This window comes from Peromyscus californicus, unplaced genomic scaffold, assembly GCF_007827085.1.
Source record: "Peromyscus californicus insignis strain IS unplaced genomic scaffold, ASM782708v3 Scaffold_21__1_contigs__length_65335640, whole genome shotgun sequence".
NCBI classification, from domain to species: domain Eukaryota; kingdom Metazoa; phylum Chordata; class Mammalia; order Rodentia; family Cricetidae; genus Peromyscus; species Peromyscus californicus.
Genome location: NW_026294514.1, coordinates 35,702,500 through 35,727,294, shown reverse-complemented (window position 1 = coordinate 35,727,294; position 24,795 = coordinate 35,702,500). Strand labels below are relative to the sequence as shown.

Below are 24,795 nucleotides of genomic sequence, written 5' to 3'. Positions count from 1 at the left end.
AGGCATCCTCACACATTATCACTGGAGGCCTGAAGACTTGATGGAGTTCATCACTCTATACACTATGTCACCACCATTGTGTGACCCTAAGAATGACTGTGAACTTATGATTTGCACATACAACTAGAAAGCAATTAAGAGAGAGATTCTAGGGTTTTTTTTAATAAAAAGCCAGATACCAAAACATATGTTCTGTAGTTTCATGAGTACGAAATCACAAAGAGGCTATCTACTGTGAAACAAACCCAGATATCTGTCACCTTTGAGCTGCAGGTGGAAGAGGCTGTGAGGACACATTCCTAGGTGCTAAAAATATTTACTGTCCTAAGTTAGCAAGGTTGCTAACAGGTATTTACCAATGTGAAAGAAAATTCATCAAGCTATATATGTAAAATGTACATATTTTAGTGCATGTAAATTATACCTCAAGTGAAAATTAAGTAGAAAAATGTACATTCTAAAATGAAAACCAAAAAGACCTGTAAACTAAGAATCATATCCATGATCTAAAATCATGATTAGCCCAATAAACTAGCCCATTGAATATTCATGATACGTAGTAAGGTCCTCTGTGCTTGGAGGCCAAGTTCAACTATGATTCCAACATGATTTCTGAAATAGCTTGCTCGATTAATATACCCACAAGCACATGCCCATGCATCAGTCACCTTTGTTTTTTCATTGTTGACTGTTAAACTGGTGCCTGTCCTGGAGACATCAGCCTCTGCAGACTTACCTAGCAGTTATTAGAATGCTTTATTCCCAAAGCTTCAGACATGTTCAGAATATTAATAAAAATATATTCCTTTTCTGACTCTACAAGGCTTACCTAGTGACCCCTCCTATATGTCAGCCAAATTTCCGATGCGCTGACAATGGTTCTCTTCATCTGTGCAGTTCCAAGAAAGGGTGATGCTTAAAAGTGGACCAGAGGTAGCTAAGCTATCTCAATATTCACCAGCCTATCTCTTCTCTACCTTTTCCTCCGCCTTGACTTTAGTTGAGGTTTCATTATCTCTCACTCTTTGGAACAGCTGTAGTTCTCATTTGCCTCACCTCTCTCTCCTCCATTATCAGAGACCCCACCTGCCTTGGCCTTTTTAGTGGTTCTGTGGTAACCCCATGGTCAAGTCCAAACCACTCTACTCAGTAAAGGTAACCGTTTTACTGAATCTGCTGTCTCACACCCCCATCACTTCTTGCAGGGATTCTGCTTCATCCAGTATTGTTCCATGGGTGCATGACTATGATTGACATTTCAGGTGGGACAATTCTTCATTGTGCAGAAGTATTCTGTGCATTCCAGTAGGTTTAGCATCCCTGGCTCCTGCCCACTGAATGCCTGTGGTACCCACCTTCAGATATTGTGACAACTAAAACATGCTCCAGATGTTTCCAAACACTCTGAGCTGCCCCCTTTCCAACTGGCTACCTCCTACTGGTTCTTCATACCTCACCTCAAGTACTGAGCTGAGCCACATGGAAATGCTTTGGTTATTTTCCAAGAACATGGTATTAGCTACTTAATATGGCTAACCTAAATAGTCTGTTCTCCTGGAAGCCTTCCCTAGTGATGTACAAGTATACCCCATGACTGTCTATATTAACGTGCTTGCTACCAGGCACTGTAATAGCCAGGCTACATATCATCCCTTCCTCTTACCACATGGTTTAACCCTAATTAACTATGAGCACATTACCAACTCTTACATCATTTCATCTCTCTAGCACTTGTGTTTGGCACATAAGGAGACTAACCCTGGTCTGGCTGAACCAATGAACAAGATGATAAGCATACTTTCCCTGATGACTCAAGGTTACTATTCCTGGGCATGGAGATGTCTTCAGGGTATACTGAAGCCACTATTCTTTTTAGCTTGTTGTCAAAAGACCCAACTCTGGGCTGCATTATGGGTATGTGTGCATGCGTGTGCGTGTGCGTGTGTGTGTGTTTGTGTGTAGGCCATCTGGAGGGCTATGGAAGCACACTGGTGAGCCTCCGGAATGATGCCATTCTTTGAGAGTCCCATTGCTAGATCCTCTCTAGTTTTAACCATCTCAGGTCTGCCCTCTGGCTACTAAGGCTTTGGGGTTCTAAGACCTTCGTAAGTAGTTATTTTCCTTTGGAAGACTGCTTAAAGGTAGCTCAGGACTTAAAAGTACAGAAAGGTTCCCAGCCAAGATGAAGAGCTGCTGGTAGAAGGATTAGCCAAGTGACTTTCCCAGGTATTTTCTAAATGGTTGCTGTTTCTATATAGTGTTTACTATACAAGTGTATGGTTTCATATACAAGTGTATGGTTCTACTTATTTATGTTAAAATGCTTATATTAATAAACACTGGACTGTGCATCTCAAATACAGGACCATTCTAATTTTGGAGGAATGACTGCCAATTACAGAAGTGCAACCTTTCTGTTGTAATCTATACAAAAGGCCAGGCCATAAGGAGCAGAAGCAAAGGGGTAAACCAGGCAAAATTAAATGAAGACACATTTTTTCAGAAAAATTCATGTGTGTTGTACCCTTAAAGATCCTTAATATATATATCAATAAATAATATGTGATTCCATCAACAAGTAACTTTTCAGTCCTTTTATTTTCAATATATAATCGTAATTACTTTCTGCTTGATAAGGCAATTACATCAATTTAAGAAACAATTAAATACACAGAAGAAAATTAAATATTTTTTACAATAGCTTATTGCCTATGGGAACGTCTACATGATCCTATTCCCTTAAACATAATATTATACCTTACATTAAGCCCTCCCATCGCTTGTGGGAAATTAACATTAAATAGCTACACATAGAAAACCTAGATCTATAAATAACATAAAACACAACTTAACTCTAATACGAGCTTAAACAAGACACACTATGATGCAATATGAATCAACTTCATCCATTGGACAAGTCCAGTGAGACACAAATCAGGTCTGTACAGTGATGTGCAGGTGAAGCCTCCAATCCCAGCTGTGTGTGAGCATTTCATCCTTGGACTGTGTCCAATTCCATCCAGAAAAGCATCAGTTTTTACATCTTCTTAACTCTCAGGCTGTAATAAAAGAGGGAAAAAAAGTGTAAACTGTAAATAGAGGAATGGATGGTAGAAATGGCTTTGGTACCCATAAGTTTCTTCACACACCTTCACTATCATCTCAATATGAAAAGTAGCTCAGAGTCCATATGAGGAACTTGAGTCTGAGAAAGGATGGCCTTGCTCAACATAACTAAGCTAGTTCACGACAGGACCAGGATATGAACACTTGTCTAGGGTTTCTAAGTTCAGTATATATGGTGCTACCATCTATGGATTAAATGTTACATTACTGATGTAAACCAGAATCACTGGTCTCTTTTTAATTAATTTTATTTTTCAGGGTTTAGCAACCAACCAAGTGTCAGGAAAGCTATACATGATAAAAAGAGGAAACATCTCAGCAATGAAAATCAAGTAGCTAATGACTATCAGATGCACAGGGAGATCTGATACATCATGTGAGAAAAGATATTAAGTTAAAATAATAACAAACAATAATGGAATTGACATATAAGCACAAAAAATGCATTCTATGCTTGCATGGTCTAACTCTAATTCCCCCTTCTAAAATCCAATGTCTCTAGACTGAAGACCTCCTCCAGGCCTGCGGCCCACCCCCTGCACCCTTCTTCCCCCACCATTCAGGCAGACTGCTTGTCCTTCAGTGATCCATACCTGAGGAGGCGCACGGCCCTTTTCACCCAGGCCTGCTTTGGATCAGCACACACGGCCAGTTTCCTTTTGGTGTAAAAGCTGAAAAGTCAAAAATTGAAAATTTTATTTGCCTTCAGTAAGCACTTAAACGTGTTCGTGTTTCACAGACCATGCAAGGAAGCTTCACACGCTAGTGTGTTGTTCCACACACTAAGCATTTGGCTCCAGAGATGAAAGGAAAGAGAAAAATGCTCATAATAAATCCTGATGGAAGGGATGGAAGAGACTTCAGACTTTCCCTATGATGTAACAGATGACTCTACAGTTGCAGAAGATGCAGTCCAAGACTTGCCATTCAATGTTTGCTGCTGGTGGAGGTTTGTAATGTGCATGTACATGGTTGGTAGCTTGTATTATTCCAAAATATATCACCCTAAAAGAACCATGAGTATTTTAAGTGATACTATAATTAGCCCCATTTTCCAGTAGAAAATGCTGAATTCAAAGGTGTCTTCCATGTGTCACATTCAACAAGTTTATTCTAGAGAGTGACTCTGCCCTGTGCGATGTTTACTCCTTCAAAACCTAAGAGCTAAACTTTGGACTTATTTCAGTACTACGTTAGCTTTGAAGTACATATGAAATAAAGCTAGTTTGTTCCGTGTATTATTTCTGAATAAAATTCCAATAAAGTTAAAAAAATGTTTCTGAAATTTCCATGTATTCCTGACATAATGGAATTAAAGTTGATGGATAACTTACATGACAGCATTAATATCACAAGCTTCGTCAGCCAGCTGTTCTGTGAAACCTATAATAGCTTTGGAAGGAATGACACTCTTTGTGTACCGAAGGCAGCAGTCGAAGTTGCTTGCTGCTAAAAGAAAAAACCAAAACCATTGAGTTCACAGGGATGAGTTTTCATGCCTTTGAAACCTAATTGAGGGTCTTTTAGGCCTAATTTAACATAGTTGCCAGATATCATTTTTAAAAATGATATGCTGTAATGTTTTGGTTCAACTAACACAGTATACAAGTCTGTGGCGTCTCTCAATCTTTAATAAGAAATCGAAATATCTCATGGCAGTTTGCCATAATCACTAAAGAATATGGGTATCTGTCCCCACCACCATCCTTCAAAAATAAAAGACCTTTATAGAGAAGCATTTCATATTCAGAATATGGGAGGGGGTCAAATTTCAATCTGCCCTCTGGCTACTGAGTAGACAGTAGTGGAATTACAAACAAAATATGATTTTCTAAGAACTACAAAAAAAAAAAAATACAGAGCGAAATGTAGCCATTAGGAGTTGTACCCAAAGCACTCTGAAGCTGTTGTATTGGCTGGTGGAATTTAAATCCCATTCACCAAGTTCACCACGTGTTTTCAGGCATGCACCTGTTGCAGATAGTAATATAATAAAGCAATACTTGGACACTCCTCAGAGTTAAAATGTAACCTGCTGTAAGGCACTGGATAAATGTTATCTCAAAGTTGGAGAACAATGTCCTCAGGCCTCACAGGGACACCGAGGTCAAGTGTCACAGTCTGAACCTTAAAGGGAAATTATGAACTTTACTAACATTACTTCGTTGGGAGGTTAAAGGGGGGGGGGGGGCTGGAAGTGAAATATTCTCCACTTTTCTGAATAATGTCACACTCAGAACATCACTCCCAGAAAAGGTATTTAGGCATTGTCCTGAAGCTGAAGTGTCTCCGGAAGCCCATTCACTCTCCAAATCTGCCAGAATTGACAGGAGAGAAGATCCCTGGTCGCTAGCTTCCACTCTTTCCTCCTCCTCTTACCCAACCAGACCCTCTTACACACCTCTTAGCGGGCTGTTCTCCACAGGACATCCCAAGATAAGGCCTGGGGAAAAGAAAGCCTTTGTCCCTCCTGTACCAGCAGAAGGGGCCACACTTACCTTCTGACTGGCTGTGGAGGTGAGCAAGCAACACCCATGCCAAAGCAAGGAAGAGCAGGCTTTTGCCACTGCAGAACATTCTCAGCTCCAGGAGTGATCCACTCAGTGCTGGGTGCTCAGTGCTGGGTACCCAGTGCCCTGTGAGTGTTCTTCTGCTCCAGCTCCAGCTCTACTTATAGCAAAATATTGGGAATGTACACAAGAAGGCGTGTGCTTTCTCGGGGGTTTTCCCCCATTGATTAATCTGCCTCCTCCTCTCATCACAAAGAAAACCCACAGGGAAAACTTCCTTCCTTTCCCTAATGTTGGGAAGGTGTGAAGGTCAGGTGGGGGCTGGGGAGGGGAGGTGGAGCACAAGGGAGGGGAGAATCGTGTTAATTCCTCTGGATGTGGGAAGAAAGGCAGCTCAGACTAGTGGCCCAGAAATGGCACCCATCCAGGTTTAATTTAATCTCTCTCTCTCTCTCTCTCTGAAAGAGAGGCACAGCCTCTGAATGGGAACATTTTCATACTCCTATTGTTACACCAGTTTCCTGCCCACAGTCAGCGCTGGAGGGGGGAGAGCAGGCATGCTGCAACACAAGTTTGTGATTACATGATGGAGATTTAGCAGTCACAGAAGATTCTGAATTTCTAGACCGACATCCAGAGCAGGTTGTAAAGCGACATGACAGAAGTGTCCCAAACTGTGATGGAAAATACCAGCCTCACCACCTCCCCTCAAGCAGCGACTTCATCTTGATTTTACACCAGCGTCTCCTCTCTAAGAATCCTCTGTATGCATATGCCTTTAATCAACACTGCAGCCCAGAACCACCACCACCCCTCCACCTGCCTTTTGTTCTTTGTGATGATGGACTGAATACAGAGCCTAAGGGAGGGAAGAAAACAAAGACTGTCAGCAACGGTCCATCGAAAAACAATCCCCAAATGGTGATTGTGATGATAATAAAAATGTATTGGGATCTCTCCTAAGAGCTGTCTACCAGAAAAATCGAGTGAAAGTAAAAGAATCCAAAAAATAATAATTAAATAAAAGATAACTGGGGTTTCCTATCCTTATGCTAGATATGATAGATTTTAGACAAAACAGATAGACACTGTTTCAGATAAGGATGGATTCTCACACCATTAAAGGATCTAGGCATTCATGAATATAGGAATATAAACTTGAAAGTATATATATATATATATATATATATATATATATATATATATATGCACATCAAGCAATTGCACCACTAAATACATGACACAAAAATTGGCAGAGCTGAAGAGAAGAAATGAAAATTCAATAATACAAATTGAAGACTACTATTCCACACTTTTCAGTGATTGTTTTAAAAAAAAAAAGTGGGCTGAAGATCTACCCAAAAACCCCACAACTTAAACAGTACTCTAAGCCAAAAGACAACGGACATCTCTAGAACATTCTACCCAGAAATAAGATAATCATTTCTCTCAGCTGTACATGAAAGAATCTCCAAGATAAATTACATGATAGGTTACTAAAGACGTCCTAAAAAAATTTCAAAAGTGTTTAAATAATAGATATTATTATATTTTTGAAAAGCACAATGAAATTAAACCATCAATCAATAGGAGGAGGAAATTTGGGGATTCACAAATGTATAAAAATTGATTGACATATTCCTAAATAACCAACATGCAAAAAAATCACTAGAAGTAGAAAAATACTTTTGAGATGAGTCAAATAAAAATATAGCTTTCTAAAACTTAGAAGAGACTGTGAGAACAGTGCTCAGAGGGGAACCCACAGCTGCAACATCTGCATTAAAACCAAGAACAATGTCAAGTCAGTACCCTTACCTTCCACTTCAAGACACTCGACAAAGTAGAGCAAGCTGAACTCAAAGTGGTCAAAGGGGAAACGTAAGGACTACAGCAAAGCAGCAGAGGAAACCAATGGGACCCGAACCTTATTCTTTGTCATGGTTGACAACATTAGCACGCTTTAATTCCAATAACCAAGTAGATGGAAAAGAAAATCCCCTCAGGGATGAGAGCACATCACTACTGACTTGAAATTCAAGAATTGTAAGAGAAAACTATGAACAACTGTATGTCATACAACATACAACATGAATGGAAGGACCACATTTGTGAAACTGAGTCAGAACTAGAATAGAATATTGAATAGATTTAAACAAGGGATCATATTAGTAACTGTAGTTTTTCTTCACAAAGAAAATCCCAGAATCAGATTGGTTCACTAGTAAGTTCTGTCAAACAGTCAAAGAAAAATTGTTGTCAACCTTCCACAACTTTAACAAAAAATCAAGAGAGGAAATTTCTGACTCATTCCGTGAGTACAATGTTGGTGGACAATAATGAGAGGAAGACCTCATGTGAAAAGAAAACCACAAGTCAGTACTTCTTAGTACACAAGGAGCCATTATAAGTGTGTACTGCTTTGCCGAGGACCCTAGCTTTCAGTTCCCAGTATGCCAGTTGGGCAAATCACCTCTAACTCCAGCTATAGGGGAATCTGATGCCCTCTTCTGGTCTCACAGACACATAGGCATACATAATTAAGAGTAATATAAATCTTTGTTAGAAAATTTTACAAAGAAACAGACATGAAAGTCCTCAACAACACACTAGTAAACTGAATCAAGTCACATATATAATAGACTTATGTATCACACTTAAATGGGATTAATTATACCAGCCAACTAGAACATTAGGCACCTCAGAGGGCATGGAACTAAAGGATATGTACTGCCACATTTATTTAAAAAATCCATTTGGAAACATATTTGATAGACTCTAATGCTTACTCATGATAAAAATATCCAACAATCTCGGAGTCATAGAGAAATTCCTCAATCTGATAAAGTTGATTTGTGAAAACCCCAGAGTTAATGGCACGCTTACTGTTGAAAGGCTTAATACTTGATCCTGAGGGCATAAATAAGACAAGGATGTCTGCTCTCACCATTTGGCACTGTACCAGATGTGCACGCACAACTAATTAAGCATGAAACTGGGAAGGAGGGGGCACCCAGATGATAGAGGAGGTAGGAACTGAATAAATGTGCAGATGATAGAAGCCTGCACATGCAAAATCCTTTTTTAAATCCTCTAATATGATTAGAACTGAGGTCCAAGAATCAACCTCACTCTACAAAAACAATTGTATGTCTACAAACTATCAGTGAATCGTCTGAAAATACAACTAAGAAAATAACTTTACAATGTCCTCAAAAAGAATAAAATATGAGATGTATGACACACGCCTGTCATATCAGCACTCAGAAAATACAAAAAATAAAATAGGCATAAATTTGATAAAAGAATGGACCAGCAAGATGGCTCAGTAGATAAAGGCATTTTCCTCTGAGCCACACCACCCGCGTTTGATCCCCGGAACCTACATGACGGAAACAGAGAACCATTCCTGAAATTCATCCTCTGACCTCCACACACACACACTTGGCATATGCACACTCACAGGCACATGCATAACAATTTTTTTTAATTTGACAGAAGTAAAAATATACTAAAACCTAAAAATATCATTAAACAGTTAAGAACAGCTACATAAATGGAAACATACTCCAGCTCCACAAAATAGATTAATATTATTAAGATAGCCATATTCACTACATTCATCTACAGGTTCAACACAGGCCCTATTTAAAGTCAAATTAGCTTCTTTTTAGAAATAGAAGAAAAAAACAAAAAAACAGTATTTAAAATAACATGGAATTGGAAGGGATCCTGAATGGCCCACACAATCTTGAAAAGAACAAAAACAAGTGGAAGAAGTCACATGTTCTCACTCCAGCCCTTATGGAAAAGCCGCGCTGACCAAGAAGTTGGTTTGAGGACAGCTGTGACCAACGGCAAAGAACAGAAACACTGGAGTTTAGCCCCTGTCTTTGAAGAATCGATTTTTGCTTACTGTGACAATGGCAGTTAGCGAAAGAAAGAGTCTTCTCAGTGGACAGTGCTGGATATTCACATGAAAATAAAAATGTTAGACTCGCAACATACACAAAATAGCTCAAAATGAGTCACCAGCATAATGATAATTTTAAACTATAAAATTCCTAGAGGTAAACACAGAAATCAACCTTCCTGACCATAGATTATGCAATGGCCTTTGTTCCTGGCATCAAAAGTTCAAGCAATGGAACAAAAGAAGAAAGAAAGTGAATTAGGTAAAAGCCAGCAAGAGGGAGGAAGAGGGATGAGGGAGGGCAGCAGGGAGTGAATACAGACTGTAAAGGGTACACCTGTGTGAAATGTTACAAAAGAAAAACATTTGCACATGCACGCACACACACACACACACACACACACACACTCACAAGCATAAACAAAATAAACATATTAAAATTTAATTAACAGCCAGGCGGGTGGTGGTGCACACCTTTAATCCTAGCACTCGGGAGGCAGAGACAGGTGAATCTCTCTGAGTTCGAGGCCAGCCTGGTCTACAAAGCGAGTTCCAGGTCATCCAGGACTATTACACAGAGAAACTCTGTCTCGAAAAGTCAAAAATAAATAAAAATAAATAAATAAATAATAAAATAAAATGTAATTAACCTTTTAATGAACCAAGTGCCTGGGTAGCCATTTCTCCAAAAGGGCCATATAAATGCCGATGAGCACGTGCAACCGATGAGCACGTGCAAAAGCTCAAGATACTTAGCGTTCTGAGTCACACAGGAAATGCAAATCCAAGCCACCCTAACATACCACATCACACCCACCAGGATGGCTACAATCAGTAAGTAAATAGGAAGAGCTGCTAGTGCTGTGGAGAAATGGGAACCTCATACATGCTACTGGGAGTGAGAAACGGAGCAGAGATTTGGGCAACAGTTTGACAGCTCGTCCAGTGTTTAATCATAGAGTCGGACCCAGCAATCCCACCCCTAGATATACACCCAAGAGAGTGCAAATACACATCCTCACACAAACTCCGGGGACGGCTGGACTCACAACAGCAAGCAAGCAGAAATGGCTCAAGTGTCATCGGCTGATGAATAGATAAATGCAATGAACTATTACCTAGTAACCAAAATCAGTGAGGCAATAGAAACACAAAAATGCATGAACCTAGGAAAACACTGTTCTCAATGAAAGAGGCCATGTCCAAGAGACTACCCACGTGCGATTCCTTCTATGGGAACTGTTCAGAACTGGCAAATCAGTAAGAGTGGAGAGGCAACAGGGTGATTGTCCCGGGCAAGGCTGAGGGAATGAAAGCAGAATGTGGGTGACTGCTGATGGATTCTGTGATATTTGGTTCTTCTTTACCCCCAAAACAGATACTGGTCATGGTTGCACAGCCCGGGGAATATACGAAAACACGGCAAATCGTGCAACAGAGCTGGTGGTTTTTATGGTATGTCAATTACACCTCAATAAAGACGACAGCAACAAAGGAGTGCCCCTGTCTGCCTGTGTCTGGTCCCTGCCCCAGTTGTCAAAGCCTCTTTCTTCTCTGTCACTAGTCAGGGGGCCTTGCAACCTGTGTTCGCTTTTTCTGTTCCCTCCACTCCTGTCACACCCCCTGCTCACCTCTCTCTTTCTCACGTCTAAATAGGCACAGAAAAGAACCGCCCTTTTAGAACTGGTATTGAGATAAGTAGGAAAAGAAAGCATAAAATTTGTCATCCTAAGTCTAACCTTTTTCACTTAGCATGATGATTCCCAGTTGCATTCATTAAATGTCATCATTTCATTTTTATTTATGGCTGCATAAAATCTATATAACACATGTATATTGTGTGTGTGTGTGTGTGTGTGTGTGTGTGTGTTTAACATTTTCCTTACCTATTCATATTTTATGGACATTCAGGCAGCTCCCATTTCTTGGTCATCATCAATAGCACCCCACTGAACATGGATGCACATCTATATGCATATCTCTGTGGTACCACTTACAGTCCCTTCTATAAAACCAAGAGTGTATAGCTGGGATACACAGTAGTTCTGTTTTTAGTTTTCTCAGAAATTTTCAAATTAATTTCCTCATAGTTAGACATTTGCATTCCTACCAGTGAACAAGAGTTTTTTTTTTTCTCTCACATCCTTTCCAGCATTAGTTGGAACAATACTGCATATTACTTTCTTGATCTCAGCCAGGATGAATGAAATGAGATGGAATCTCAAAGTAGTTTTGGTTTGCATGTTCTTGATTACTAAGGATATTGAACCTGTTTTTAAAATGTTTATTGGCCATTTGTTTTCCTTCTTTTTCCAAGTAACTTTGATTGAAGTTGTCCTTTTGGGGGGAAAAAAACTATCGGAGGCATTTTTCTTTAGTTGGTTGGTTGGATTTTTATGAGAGGTCGGGGTAATTTCTGGAATTTATTCTTTTCAAATAACTTAGACACAACTGTCACAAGTCCTAATTCCTACATATAGTAGATTCTCAGGGCCTTGTTTTCCACACCCTCCCAAAAAAGTTGACAAGTATCTCTTCTATGGAAGGAGCTTATTGGTATGTATATACAGACAGCTAAAAGCTGGTGTCTGCATTCAGTGTAAGCATCTTTAAAAGCAGTATGTACCACATACGTTTTACTTAAAACATTAATAGAATTGCTAACAAAATGACCATCTAGACATTGCATGACTTATTTCAGTTTCTATGATAGGTGAATATTAACTTGGCGTGACAATCATGTTCTGTGTCCACCCAACATCTTCTGTCTCTGCTGAATTTCCATGACACATCTTAGAAAGGAGGAAGTTCGTTGCAAAGCTGCATGGATTGTGCCTCTATCAGGTGCAAGACAGGGAATGTGCTATGAAAGCAAGGAGCCATGATGTTTGATTTCTACTAAAGAGAGCATATTCCTGGGAGAGGAGAAATTCAAAAGAAGACATAGACCACCATAGATCCTGCAAAGTACTGCATCAGAGATAAACCAAGAGCTGTGGCAGGACAAGGATGATGTCTCTGTCTGGAGCAGCATAGGAGGCATGTCTGAGCTTCAATTTGAAGGGAAGTTAGATACTTCCCTTCCCAATGTCAAATTCAAACATCCCCAGCCTTCCTTTCTGATCACCAAGAAACTGTCAGCTTTAAATTTCTAATCTTTCAACGAAAAAGTTCAACCCACACTGGAAAAAATGTCCAATCGTATGGATGCATATCTTGCACTCTTCCTGACTTGGTGACTTTGAAAGAAAGTAAGAAGCTGACTCTCAGATCTCCTTCTCATAAATAGGGATAGTAAAATGTTTCATAGAGCACAGTAGGTTTTCAGCAAGTATTCTCCTCTTCCTCCCTCTCAATTTTCCTTTCTGGTCTCAGGATTAACTCATTCCATATGTCTCCTCTTAACTCTATGTAACTATACAGTCATATATCACATTCAATGCTTATATGATGGTGCTCCAGTATGATTATATGGAAACAGCAGAAATGTTATTGTCTAGTAATGCTGTGGCTATCTTAGCCACACTCATATTTGTGACGATGCTGATGTAGAAAAGCCTGCTGTTCTGTTAGAGCATATGATACTACACAGCTGTGTGCAGTACGTGAGGCTTGATAATTATTAGTACAGTGCTACTGAGTTATGTACTTATAATTTTCATGATTATATTAAGGTGTTATGAGATGGAGAGAGAGAGAGAGAGAGAGAGAGAGAGAGAGAGAGAGAGAGAGAGAGAGAGAGAGAGAGAGAAACTGGAAAACTACTCAGTCCTTCATGAGGTATTTCAGAAAAGGACATTGTTGCCATGCAAGACAACAGCTCCATGATGCTATTGCCCCTCAAGACCTTCCATTGGCCAGGATGTGGAGGCAGAATTCAGTGACATACATTTCTGACCCTGGTCCAGCTATGGTTTGGATGTAAAATATACCCTCATGTGGTGGTTTAGATAAGAATGGCCCCCATAGTTTTATATATTTAAATGTTCAGGTAGTGGCACTATTTGAAAGGATTAGGAGGCATGGACTTATTGGAGAAAATGTGTCACTGGGGGTGTGCTTTGAGGTTTCAAAAGCCCCACCCCCACCCCCCCACCCCCCACCCCCCACCCCGCCTACTGCCTGCCGACCTAGACGTGGAACTCCCAGATCCTTCTCCAGCACCATAAATGCCTGTGTCCGGCCATGTTTCCCACCACGATGATAACAAACTGAACCTCTGAAACTATGAGCCAGCCCCAATCAAATGCCTTTCTTTATAAAACTTGCTGTAGTTGTGGTGTCTCTTCATAGAAATAGGACATTGACTAAGATATCTCATAAACTGATGTGTTTAAACACTTGGACACCAGCTGGCAGCTCTGTCTGGGGAAGTTTCAGAACTTTTGAGACTGTGATCTAACCAGTAGAAGTGGGTTTCTGGGAATGGGCCTTCAAGACAGTATTGGCTTCTGGTTTTACCCTAAGCTTTCTGTTTCTTGGTCTGCTGAGATGTGAACAAGCCATGCCTGGAGCTCCTGCCACTGCAAAGCCATTCCAGCTGCCATGCCCTCTACGTTGTAATGTACTGTGCCCCCTAAAACTGTGTTCCCAAATAAATTCTCCTCCCTTAAGTTGCCTCTGTCAAGGATTTTGGCCACTCACACCAACAAGGAAAGTACCCAGTACAGTTGTTGTTCCAGATAAGCCTGGCCCCGTTGTGTGATACCAACTCCCAGGTGCTGTGAGACCAAAGACAAGAGACAAAGAGACCCAGGTCCATACAGAGGGCAACTCATTGGCCACTTGCTGATAGAATCATGGTTATTGGGACAGGGCAAGCCAAAGTAGATCTCCACTATTTAAGTCAGACTATGTGGACTTCGAAAGGACTCAAGACAAAATGACCTCCTCTGATATGTAATGTACCTGATTTATCCCAGACTGGTATCAAAGAGTCAAACATATGCCTGGTGCCAGGGTCCAGTTGTAAAGCTCCACAAACTGCTGTTATGAACTTTGTCTATTTATAGTAAGCTGGGTAAGTATTTGGGGAAAACCAACCAGGTTTACTCTAAGGGAGTGGTGGGGATTAGGGCTCAAGATGACTGCAGCCCTCAGAGGGGGAACCCAGAGAGTAGGTTAATGTGCATGTTCCTGTCTTACTCTTCACAACTAAGTTTAGAAATGAAATAGCAATAATGATGAAGAAAATAATGTTATAAGAAATGAAACTATTTCTGCACTGTCCTATGGTGTCTGTGTTTTAAGCAATGCTTCTTTACTAGAGTTAAAAGGTTTTAAAAATGCAAATGTTTATAAAGGAAAATTTTCACAGTGTCTAAGGCTCATTTGTTCCTAGAAAATTAAAAATGCAGCACTTACAAACTGTGCACAAGTGTATAGTAGTGTCCTGGGCCTCCACATTCTTCCACCCCTCACCAGCCAGTGATAGAGTGACTGCCAGCTCTTTGAGCTCCAGTCATGGTGCCTGCCTCACACAAGTTTATCATCTTGTAACTTTTATAGCATCTTTTTATGGTGTCTGTCCTATGTTTAAGAACACAAATACTTACACTCATCTACAGTATACAATGAAGTCACGTGCTGTGTGGGTATATAACCTAAGAGCAACAGACTGTACTTTGAGCCAAAACATGTAATCAACTACGCATCTCAATTTATGTAAGGACTTCAATGTACCCAACAGACTCTCCTAACTCTCTTTTTCTCAGAACCATGTTCCATTGTTAAGAAACATGTGGCTGCATTTCAATTCACTCATCTTCAAAATCTAACTTTAGCTTCAAGGGGTGTCCCACAAAAAAATAGCACTCTGTATCTGTCCTGCCTACTTGGAAACAAATATGATCATAATAACATATACTATGACATGTGCCTCAGGAGTATAAAATTTAGTACAGAAACACACTGGAAACTGTAGCTTTTCTATTTATCTCTAAAACTACTGTGGTAACACTTGCTATATTTATGTGTTTTCGGTCTCTGAAAATGTAGCCTTTGGACCAATGTTACCAGTTCTTTTCTTTTACAGTATCACTCTTCCTATATTTTACTTTCTCTTTTATTAAAGTAAAAAGACTCATATGGATACTGTTATGTTTTTCTAAATGAGCATTTTCCTATTTCTAAAAAGACACATTTGCTAGAAGGAAGAAAAGAAAGAATGGGAAAGAAGGAAGAAAGGAGGAGGGAAGGAAGGAAGGAAGGAAGGAAGGAAGGAAGGAAGGAAGGAGAAGGGAAGGAAGGAGGAGGGAAGGAAGGAAAGAAGGAAGGAAGGAGGAAGGGAGGGAAGGAGGGAGGGAGGAAGGGAGGGAAAGAAGGAAGGAAGGAAAGAAGGAAGAAGGAAGGAAGGAAGGAAGGAAGGAAGGAAGGAAGGAAGGAAGGAAGGAAGGAAGGAAAGGAAGGAAAAAGAGCCTTCAGTCCCACCCTAGCCCAGTCTCCTACATAGACCACTCCTCACATTTGTGAGGCATACTTCCTTGCTATCAGAACCATCCTGATCATTACAGATGCTAAGAGGCATCACTAGTGTTCTACTTACAGCAGCAACCACTGTCTCCCACCTCCAACTGTGACAAACAAAATGCCAATTGTTTCTAGAGGACAAAAGTCTTTGCAAGTGAGAGCCATAGTCTCAAATGAACAACAATGAATCCTTTTTTTGTATTTTATTGGATTTCTAGTCACGTATTTTCAGTGATACAACTTACCTTTTAAAAATATATCTTATTTTAATATATATAATATAAATCAATATATTTAGACATTTTCTCATACATTAAATATTTTTTTAATTGAGGGTCTATAAACTATGCTCCACCCACAAACCAAATTCAGCCCACTTCCTGATTTGCGCATAAAGCTTTACTGGCACACACCACGCTCTCTTGCCTCAGCATGTCCACCGTAGAGATGAGCACTTGAAATGGACTATGTGGCCTGAAAAGCATAAACTATTTACTCCCTGGAGTTTTATAGTTTCCCACATCCTGTTCTAGAATGTGATCATTCAGGGACCCACAGCATTTGATCATTTTGGGGAAAGTACAGTTTCTTCATTCACTTGGGAGAGTTAAGTTGTTTACAGTTTTTGCTATTACAATTTTTTTAAGGTGAGCATGTAACCTTGAGTACTTCTTTCATAGTTTTTGGAAAGTACTTAAGGTTTCCATCGTTCAGTTCAGCATCTCAAAAATAAGTTTTCGACTCTCACTATTACTTGTTGATACACAAAATCCAGATGTCTGCTATCAGCAACATTCAGACCATGTATGGTTCTATGAGTATCTCCTCTCGCTGTCTCGCTGTCTCTGTCTCTGTCTCTGTTTCTCTCTCTCTCTCTCTCTCTCTCGTCGTGTGTGTGTGTGTGTGTGTGTGTGTGTGTGTGTGTGTGTGTGTGTGTACAATGTGGTTAGGGATCACATCATGACAAGAACCAGAGGGTGCTTCACATACAACTTTACTGCTTTTAAATTTTCTTTCTTTCTTTGTGATGCAGGGGATTATCCCTACCTATGCCTTGTACATGGAGACTGCAAGAAGTTGTAGAGTTGAGGGGTCTTTTTTTTCCAGAAGACCTCTTTAAATCCCTACTGGTCATAAATACTAGAAATACTTGAGCCACTTTCTGCCCTGGGCGTCAGGAGGGGTTTGTTCAGGCGCTGCTAGGGCAGCACTGGTTCCAAAGGTGGAAATTCATGAAAGGTGGTTGGTTACACGTTACATCAAGGACGAGTTTGAAGCCAGGGATAATTAAAGCCATTTGGTCATTGGTGTTCATCAGTTTGGCCTGAGAGAATTCAAGAACAGCACATCCACAGGTGCCACACTAGTGAAAACTTAAATGTCCCAGAGAGGAGTATCAAGACAAAGAGCACAACCAAGTTACCTGCATAATAAAAGAGGGTTTTACACACAAGTTTTTATCAGAATGTGGACACCATCGTTAGTTACAAAAGATCAGTTTCAAAGATCATTATTATGACTGCAATTATACAATATTACAATAGTTTTACATTTTAATTCAGGCCTAGTTGTTGATACAAATGATATTTTAGAGCTACCTTCAAATTTCAAGTATCCATGACACCAGAGACAAAGAATTAGTGGACAATTTTCATGATAATTTTTTGAAACTTTAGTGATAGTCTCCATAAACTACATTTCTTGTAATTTTTTCATAGCTCACAATATTTTTTACTTAAAATGAAATTACATCATTTCCCTTTCCTCACTCCAGCCCCTCCCATAAACCATCCTACCTTGCTCTCTCTCTCAAAATCATGTCCTCATTTTCTTAAGTCACCTCACATACATCCTAAATATATAAACTCCACTTGCTGGTTCTGTTCAGTGTTGCTTATGAGCATATGATTTCAGTGCTGGCCACTTGGAATTAGGTAATCAAGAAGTCGGAGCATCCCTGGGAAGAACCGTTTCTTTCTCTCTTAGCTTTCCTTTGTTGTCTATAAACTATGCTTCTACTCTATTCACATCATGGGACAATTTGTCTTTTATTTTAGTAAACGTATAAATAGGGTTAGTAGCTTATTGTCTGCCTGTCCCCCAGTGTTATTTATTACACTGTAGACCAGGCTGGCCTCGAACTCACAGAGATCTGCCTGGTTCTGCCTGCCAAGTGCTGGGATTAAAGGCATATGCCACCACTGCCTGGCAAGAAGCAGCTATCTTAAGAGCAATTGTGAATAAAAGAAACATCCTGCATGCTCAGGCCAGATGATTCCTCCAAAACCCCAGAAAGACAACTCAGCTCTTTAGTTTTACAAAACAAAACAAAAACAAAAAGGACCCTGTCTTCTCCAAAACACAGTGAATACCCATGGGCTGTTTCTTAATGATTCATTTATTCTGGAAGAAAAGATTTGACATATAAATTCATGATGCTGCAAGGCCATATAGCCCTGGGGAGGGATACTCATATGCTATACTCAAGAAAACCAAAGAACCTGGCTATAAGAGCTGCAGATGACTAACAATATTGTCATTGCTATAAAAAGAGAAAGTCAAAAATAATCACGCTGGGGATGTTCAAAGCCAAGGCATGGAGGGACTTGCAAGCATCTTGAAGAAAACACCAAAATAAAGAATAATTTTGCAATTTTTCATAAGCTCCTTACAAAGAGTACTTGCATATTACCTAAGGAAATGTTATGAGGCCCTATAATAGACTCATGCACCAACTGATATGTGTGATATACAAGTTCGTGTGTATGCACACGTAAAAAGCCAGAGGTCAATAACAGATGTCTTCCTCAATGTCTCTCCACTTTATTTTTTGGGTGAGGGTCTCTCACTGAACCTAGAGCTCACCAGTTGGCTAGGCTGGCTGTACAGCAGGCTCTGGGAGGCTATTCATCTCACTCCTTCCCCTAACACTGGGGTTGCAGACATGTGCCATTGTATCTGGCTTTATTTGGTGGCTGGTTATACATGCTCGTGTTCTAATGCTAAGATGGCAAGCACTTCACCAACTGAGCCCCTGCTGTCTTTTAGAACCAAGAAGTATATCACTTACTTAAAGATTGCGTCCCTCGTGTGCTTGAACAGGCACGTCTTGTGGTCAAAAGAATTTGTTACTAGGTATTATAAAGGAGATTGCTCCTGATTGTTTCAGATTATCCTGTCCACTGTTTGAGGAAGTTGGGGACTTGGCTAGTCTCCACCAGCACTTCACAGTAATATGATTCTGATTATTACTGTAACTGTAATGAGAACTCAAAAGTTTCTGCAGAAATTTCCCACTGTGCATCCTGAAGCCAGTAAGCTTCCCTTGCTGCTGTAAAGTAATTTGTATACCCAAGTCAGTCCGCTTTCCGTGCCTAAGTTTTCATTTCAATAAAGATAGATTCTGTTCGACCAGATGAAATTTGTTCTTAGAGAGTTGGTTGCTTGTTTGTTTGTTCATTTGTTTGCTTGTGGACCCTCATGTCTTTTAGGATACAATGGTGTTTTCAAATACTCCCGTTTTCAAACCAACTCTGCGTTGCCTTATCCAGTCACTAGCTGAGTTCCTCAAACCTGAATGGCTCAGCTAAGACTTATGCACTGAAACCCAGACTGAACGAGGACATGGATTCTTCCAAAACTCTGATGCGGAATGTGTGAATGCAAATAGAACTCTGAGAAGGCATCTAATTTTTCTCGGTGTATACAATTGACAGGTGCACAGTGATTTGTGATTAATTTGTTGTATTGTAAAAATATTTTTGATTTTTCATGTCTACAGTGTATAACATTCACCACACTATTACACTTATTTATTTAAATATTCTGAAGCATTCATTTTATCTTCTTCAAAGGACTTTCCTTGATGAAATGCCTATCTATGCCTCTTGTTTTAGTTGACTTCCCTCAAAATAATATCCAGTGGAAAAACACAACATACACTCTCAACAGTGTTACAGTTCATTGGCATATGAAATTTTCCTGAGGTGGCAAACAGAGGCCAACCTTTATGAACCGCGCTGAGAAGGATTCTGAGGAGAGAGTGTCACAACGTGATAGAAATGGTGGTTTTGAATAGGGGGATTACCTAACAATCTAAGAACTATGCATATATAAGCCTCAAAAACATCTCTCTCCTGAACTTCTAAGTATGATCCAAATGTAATGGTTAAATGGTCCCTCTTTTCCTCAAAAGATTTTACCACAAAACAAAATATGCTTGTTAAGCTGAATATTTGAATTACTTACTGTCTTTTTGTGGAAGTTGGAGAAAGTCTATAAAGCAAAATACAGGGGAAATTTTTTTTTAGTTTATTACTTTAAAAATTACCATGGGGCTACTGAGATGGATCAGTGGGTAAAAGTATTTGCCACACAGACCTAACAACATGAGTTTGATTCCTAGAACACACAGTGAAAAGAAAGTTAACTCCCAAAAATTGTCCTCTGATTACCAAATGACTACCAAATACATATCCCCATATACACCATAATAAATAAATTGCTATGATGCATGCCCTGTTGGAATACAAAAATATATAAATCCAGCAAACAAAAAAAATATCATATGCTCAACATTCAGAGAACAGAGAGTTAAATACTAAATTACTTTTAGACTGGTTGCTAGTCACATGTTTTGCATAAATTATGAGCACCTTAAGGTGTCTCCTTTTCATTTAAGTCTATGAGTCTGGCTATTGACCCATACCAACAAATGAACTTTCTGTGTCATCATTTTCCATCATTTTTATTTCCTATTACATGTTTATCTATGATTTATCTCCATAGGTTGTTACAAGTCATTCATTTCCTATCACTTGTACTGCAAAAAAGCATTTTTTTGTGGGGGGTAGGGGGAGGAAGCATTTTGCATGAATTTTTGCACATATCCTTAGTTATTTTCTTAAGAGAAATCCAAAATATGGAATTGTGGAATCAAAACACAAGTATATATTCAATAACTTGGATACAGCAAAGTTCCTTTCAGAAACTCTCTATAGAGTAGGCCCGTCTTCCTGTACAGCTAGCAATGTTGGGAAGTGAATGAATTTGCTCAGAGCATATGAAAACAACTAAGACTCATTAAGTGGAGTCTTCAGTCTGCCCCATGACCCTGGGCTCACCCCTCCTGTGATATGCCCTGGTGCAAACTCACTAGCAGCTGATCATTTTTAACTTTTCCTCCTGGAGAAGAGGAGAGAATGTCCTGTGATGTAGATGTGCCACACCCTAAGCTCATCAAGTAAATATTTGCCAGAAAAATGGAAGAACGGGAAGAAGAGAGCCGAGGGATAGAGATGGCATTCCCGTACTTTCCAGAGGAGCCTCAGGGTACTGAGTATATTTATTCAGCAGACCAAAGGTTTTAATATGTAACTGAGCTATGGCTCCAATGATGATGAAATCATGGTAGCTCCCTATTGTAAAGTGGAAAATTCCCCTACATATTTTTCTCAAAGCTGCCACGAAGAAGTCAGCTAAAAATAACCATCTGACTGATCAGAAAGTAACTTGCTAAAGAATTCTGTTCATCCTTATCACCGAGTCCCCATGGTCGTCCAAACGTGAAGCTTCAGGATAGAGTCGAAAACAACCATTTGATCTTTACCAATGGCATTAGCTAAAAGGCCCACATGTCGACATGATAATGGGCAGTGTTTCAATACTTTCAGTTTTACACAGGTGTAAGTTTATTATACTTCTGTACAGAAGGTTCAGATATCCATTTATTACAAGTTTCTTTAGTCTAGGACATCTAAGCCTAATTGTTTATATAAGACAATACATATCTATTGAGACTATCATCAGAGCCAGGCTTGACAGCGGCACATGCTTGTTAACCCAGCTACTCTGGAAGCTGAGGTAGGAAGATTCCAAATTCAGGAGCTGCCTGGACTATAGAGTTCAAGCCTAGCCTGGGCAACTTAAGGAGACCATTTCAAAATAAAAATTAGAGGACGGCTGAGATATGTGAGGCTGTGCGTTCACTCTCCAGTACTTCAAATAGTGTGTGTGTGTGTGTGTGTGTGTGTGTGTGTGTGTGTGTGTGTGTGACAAAATATCTGAGAAAAGCAGCTGAGGGAGAGAATGGTTGACTTTGGCCCACAGTTTGAGGGAATGTCAAGGCAGCAGGAGTTTAAAATAGATGCTCACACCCTGTCCACAGTCAGGAAGTAGAGAGAGCTGAACATCAATACTCAACTTTTTTTGGGGGGGGGTTTTCAAGACAGGGTTTCTCTGTGTAGCTTTATGCCTTTCCTGGAACTCACTTGGTGGCTGGCCTTGAACTCACAGAGATCCTCCTGGTTCTGCCTCTGGAGTGCTGGGATTAAAGGTGTGTGCCACCACCACCCGGCCTCAACTTATTTCTTTTTTGTTCAGCCTAGGAATCCAGTCCATGGACTGGTAATATCCATGTGCAGGGGAGTTTCTTCCACTTCATTTAATCAACCTAATCTAGAAATTCCCTCCTACATATGCCCAGAGGTTCATTTTTATGGTGATTCCAAGTCTGACCAAGTTGGCAACCAAGATTAACTATTACTGTGTGTGTGTGTGTGTGTGTGTGTGTGTGTGTGTGTGTGTGCAAGTGCGTGCATGCACACATGTATAAATATGTCTGAATACAAAAAATTATATGTAAATAACTAGTCAAAAAGCTGAGAAGAAGAGACTGAGTGCTCAGCCCTATGTGGAGCATCTTTAACATCTTACCCATACTGTGGCTTGAAGAACATCTCAGAAGAGGAGGCAGAAAGGATGTAAGAGCTGGAGTATGAAAAGGATGCTGTGAAACACTGTCCTCTACAAATGGCAGGGCTACTTCACACCTGAAATCACAGCTGTGAGAACATGCACAAGATCAAGTCGGCCAATATGCAGGAGACGAGGGAGATGAGGGAGATGAGGGAGACGAGGGAGACGAGGGAGACGAGGGAGACGAGGGAGACGAGGGAGATGAGGGAGATGAGGGAGATGGTCTCCAGGCTCCACCCTTTAGTGAGAAGCTATTGGCAGGAGATAGCTGCTGGGGAGAGGAAATCATTCTTCTTTGAGGGTGTGACCACCTGTAGGTTTCCAGCAAGCCAATGGATGGTCCCACACCCATCCACATATGGGTGTCACTTATCAGGCTCAGTCAGTTATCCAAAAGAAAAAAAAAGACAGGAAATTCAAGAGGGGGGTGTTGGAGGAATGTGGAGCAAACTGGAGGGTGTAAGTGGGAGTGCTTAGGATCACATTGCATTGAATATACGTGGATGAAATTCTTAAAGAATAAAATAGATATTAACTTTTGAAAATCATATGCAAAACTATTCATTCAAGTGCAACTAGAATAGGGAATACAATGATTAAAAAAAAATCCAATAATGCAGTCATAAAAGAACTATAAAACAACCATAAAGTTGGGTGTTTTACTGCCATTTAATATCTTTGAAGTACTTATGAGACAAGGAATGTTGTCATATAATGATAGGAGATGAGTAAGAAACAAGACTATAAACGTTAGGTTAAATCATCATAGAAAATCATGCTTACTTACATTTATGTCAACAAAACCTGAAGGAAATTCACAAACATTAAAATAGAATTATCCCTCATTGCAGGAAGGTCATACCTTTTATTTTCTCATTCTCTTCTGTATCTTTTTTAAAAATCATATTGGTAAACCCATTTAAGAAAAGGGACATTGGCTCGACAGTTAGGAGCACTGACTATTCTTCCGGAGGACCTGGGTTCGATTCCTAGCACCCACATGGCACAACTGTCTGTACCTCTAGTTCCAGAGGACCCTACACCCTCACACAGTCATATAAGCAGGCAAATTACCAATGCACATAAAATAAAAATAAATATTTTTTAAAAAAAATAAAGAAAAAGGACAAATTGTTTTCAAAACCAAATGCAAAAAGAACCCAGACCCTAGTATAGGAAGTAAATTGAAATTTTAGTTTTACTTTCAGTAGTTTTCTAGTGAAAAAACAACAACAACAACAATCACAAAGAAACAAAAAATAAAACAAAAAGAAGGGTCACTAAAGGAGAATCAGGGCCTTATTAACTTGGCATTCCCAAACCGTGTTTTTACAAAAATAGTAAGATTAGCCTTTCAAAATTCTTACTGCCTTTGTAGGTTTGTGGCTGGCCCCAGAAAAAACATAACTCTGCCAGGGACACAATGACACATCTTGTTCTAGAGTTTGCAGGATAAAGTAAAACCTTATGGGAGACAGTTTATATAGCTACTAACCCTCCTGCTAATTTAATTCTGAAGTTGCTTTGTTCAGTTAGGAAAATGTGTCCACAAAACAGTTTTAGAACACATTGCTCTATCTGCTGGGGCTGAAGAATTACCTAAGTATTCATGTCAATAGCTCATGTGTGACTGGGAAAGTCATCATGTTCTTTGGCTCTCAACCATTCTGCTGGAAAAAATACGCAATTACTAGCCTCTGAACTCTTCAGGAAGTAGAGGGTTATCAAAAGTTGTTCACGTATTTCAATAGCATAAAATAATTTTTATAGATCTTGCTACCTAGTAACTTCATTTCTACTCAGTAGCAAATGACGCTCAGCTCTTGCAATACGTCAGCCTTATAATTCAAACCAGCTTGTAACAATCTAGTTTAACCAGTAGATGTTTTACACCATGGCCTGGTCCTATCCAAGCCTCCATTTTGACCTGTGTATTTTCCATGACTATATTCCTCTCATAGCACAGATGAGGTAAAGCCTAGGCTGCCTTGTACCTCCCTACTACATACATTACCATTTATG

At 39.8% G+C, this 24,795-nt stretch overlaps 1 protein-coding gene across 2 annotated transcripts; it reads right to left on the bottom strand.

Moving 5' to 3' along the window:
- Window positions 1–2,579: 2,579 nt before the first annotated feature.
- Window positions 2,580–6,046, bottom strand: Ccl20 (C-C motif chemokine ligand 20). 2 transcript variants are annotated; one of them, XM_052749260.1, is made up of 4 exons: window positions 5,625–6,046; window positions 4,461–4,575; window positions 3,720–3,797; window positions 2,580–3,059 (listed from the first exon to the last, which is right to left on the bottom strand). In XM_052749260.1, the coding sequence occupies exons 1-4, from the start codon at window positions 5,701–5,703 to the stop codon at window positions 3,038–3,040; spliced, it is 294 nt and encodes a 97-aa protein (XP_052605220.1). In that variant the 5' UTR covers window positions 5,704–6,046; the 3' UTR covers window positions 2,580–3,037. The 2 variants fall into 2 exon arrangements, with proteins under 2 accessions (XP_052605220.1, XP_052605221.1); XM_052749261.1 differs by having other exon boundaries at window positions 4,461–4,572.
- Between the last annotated feature and the right edge of the window lie 18,749 nt (window positions 6,047–24,795).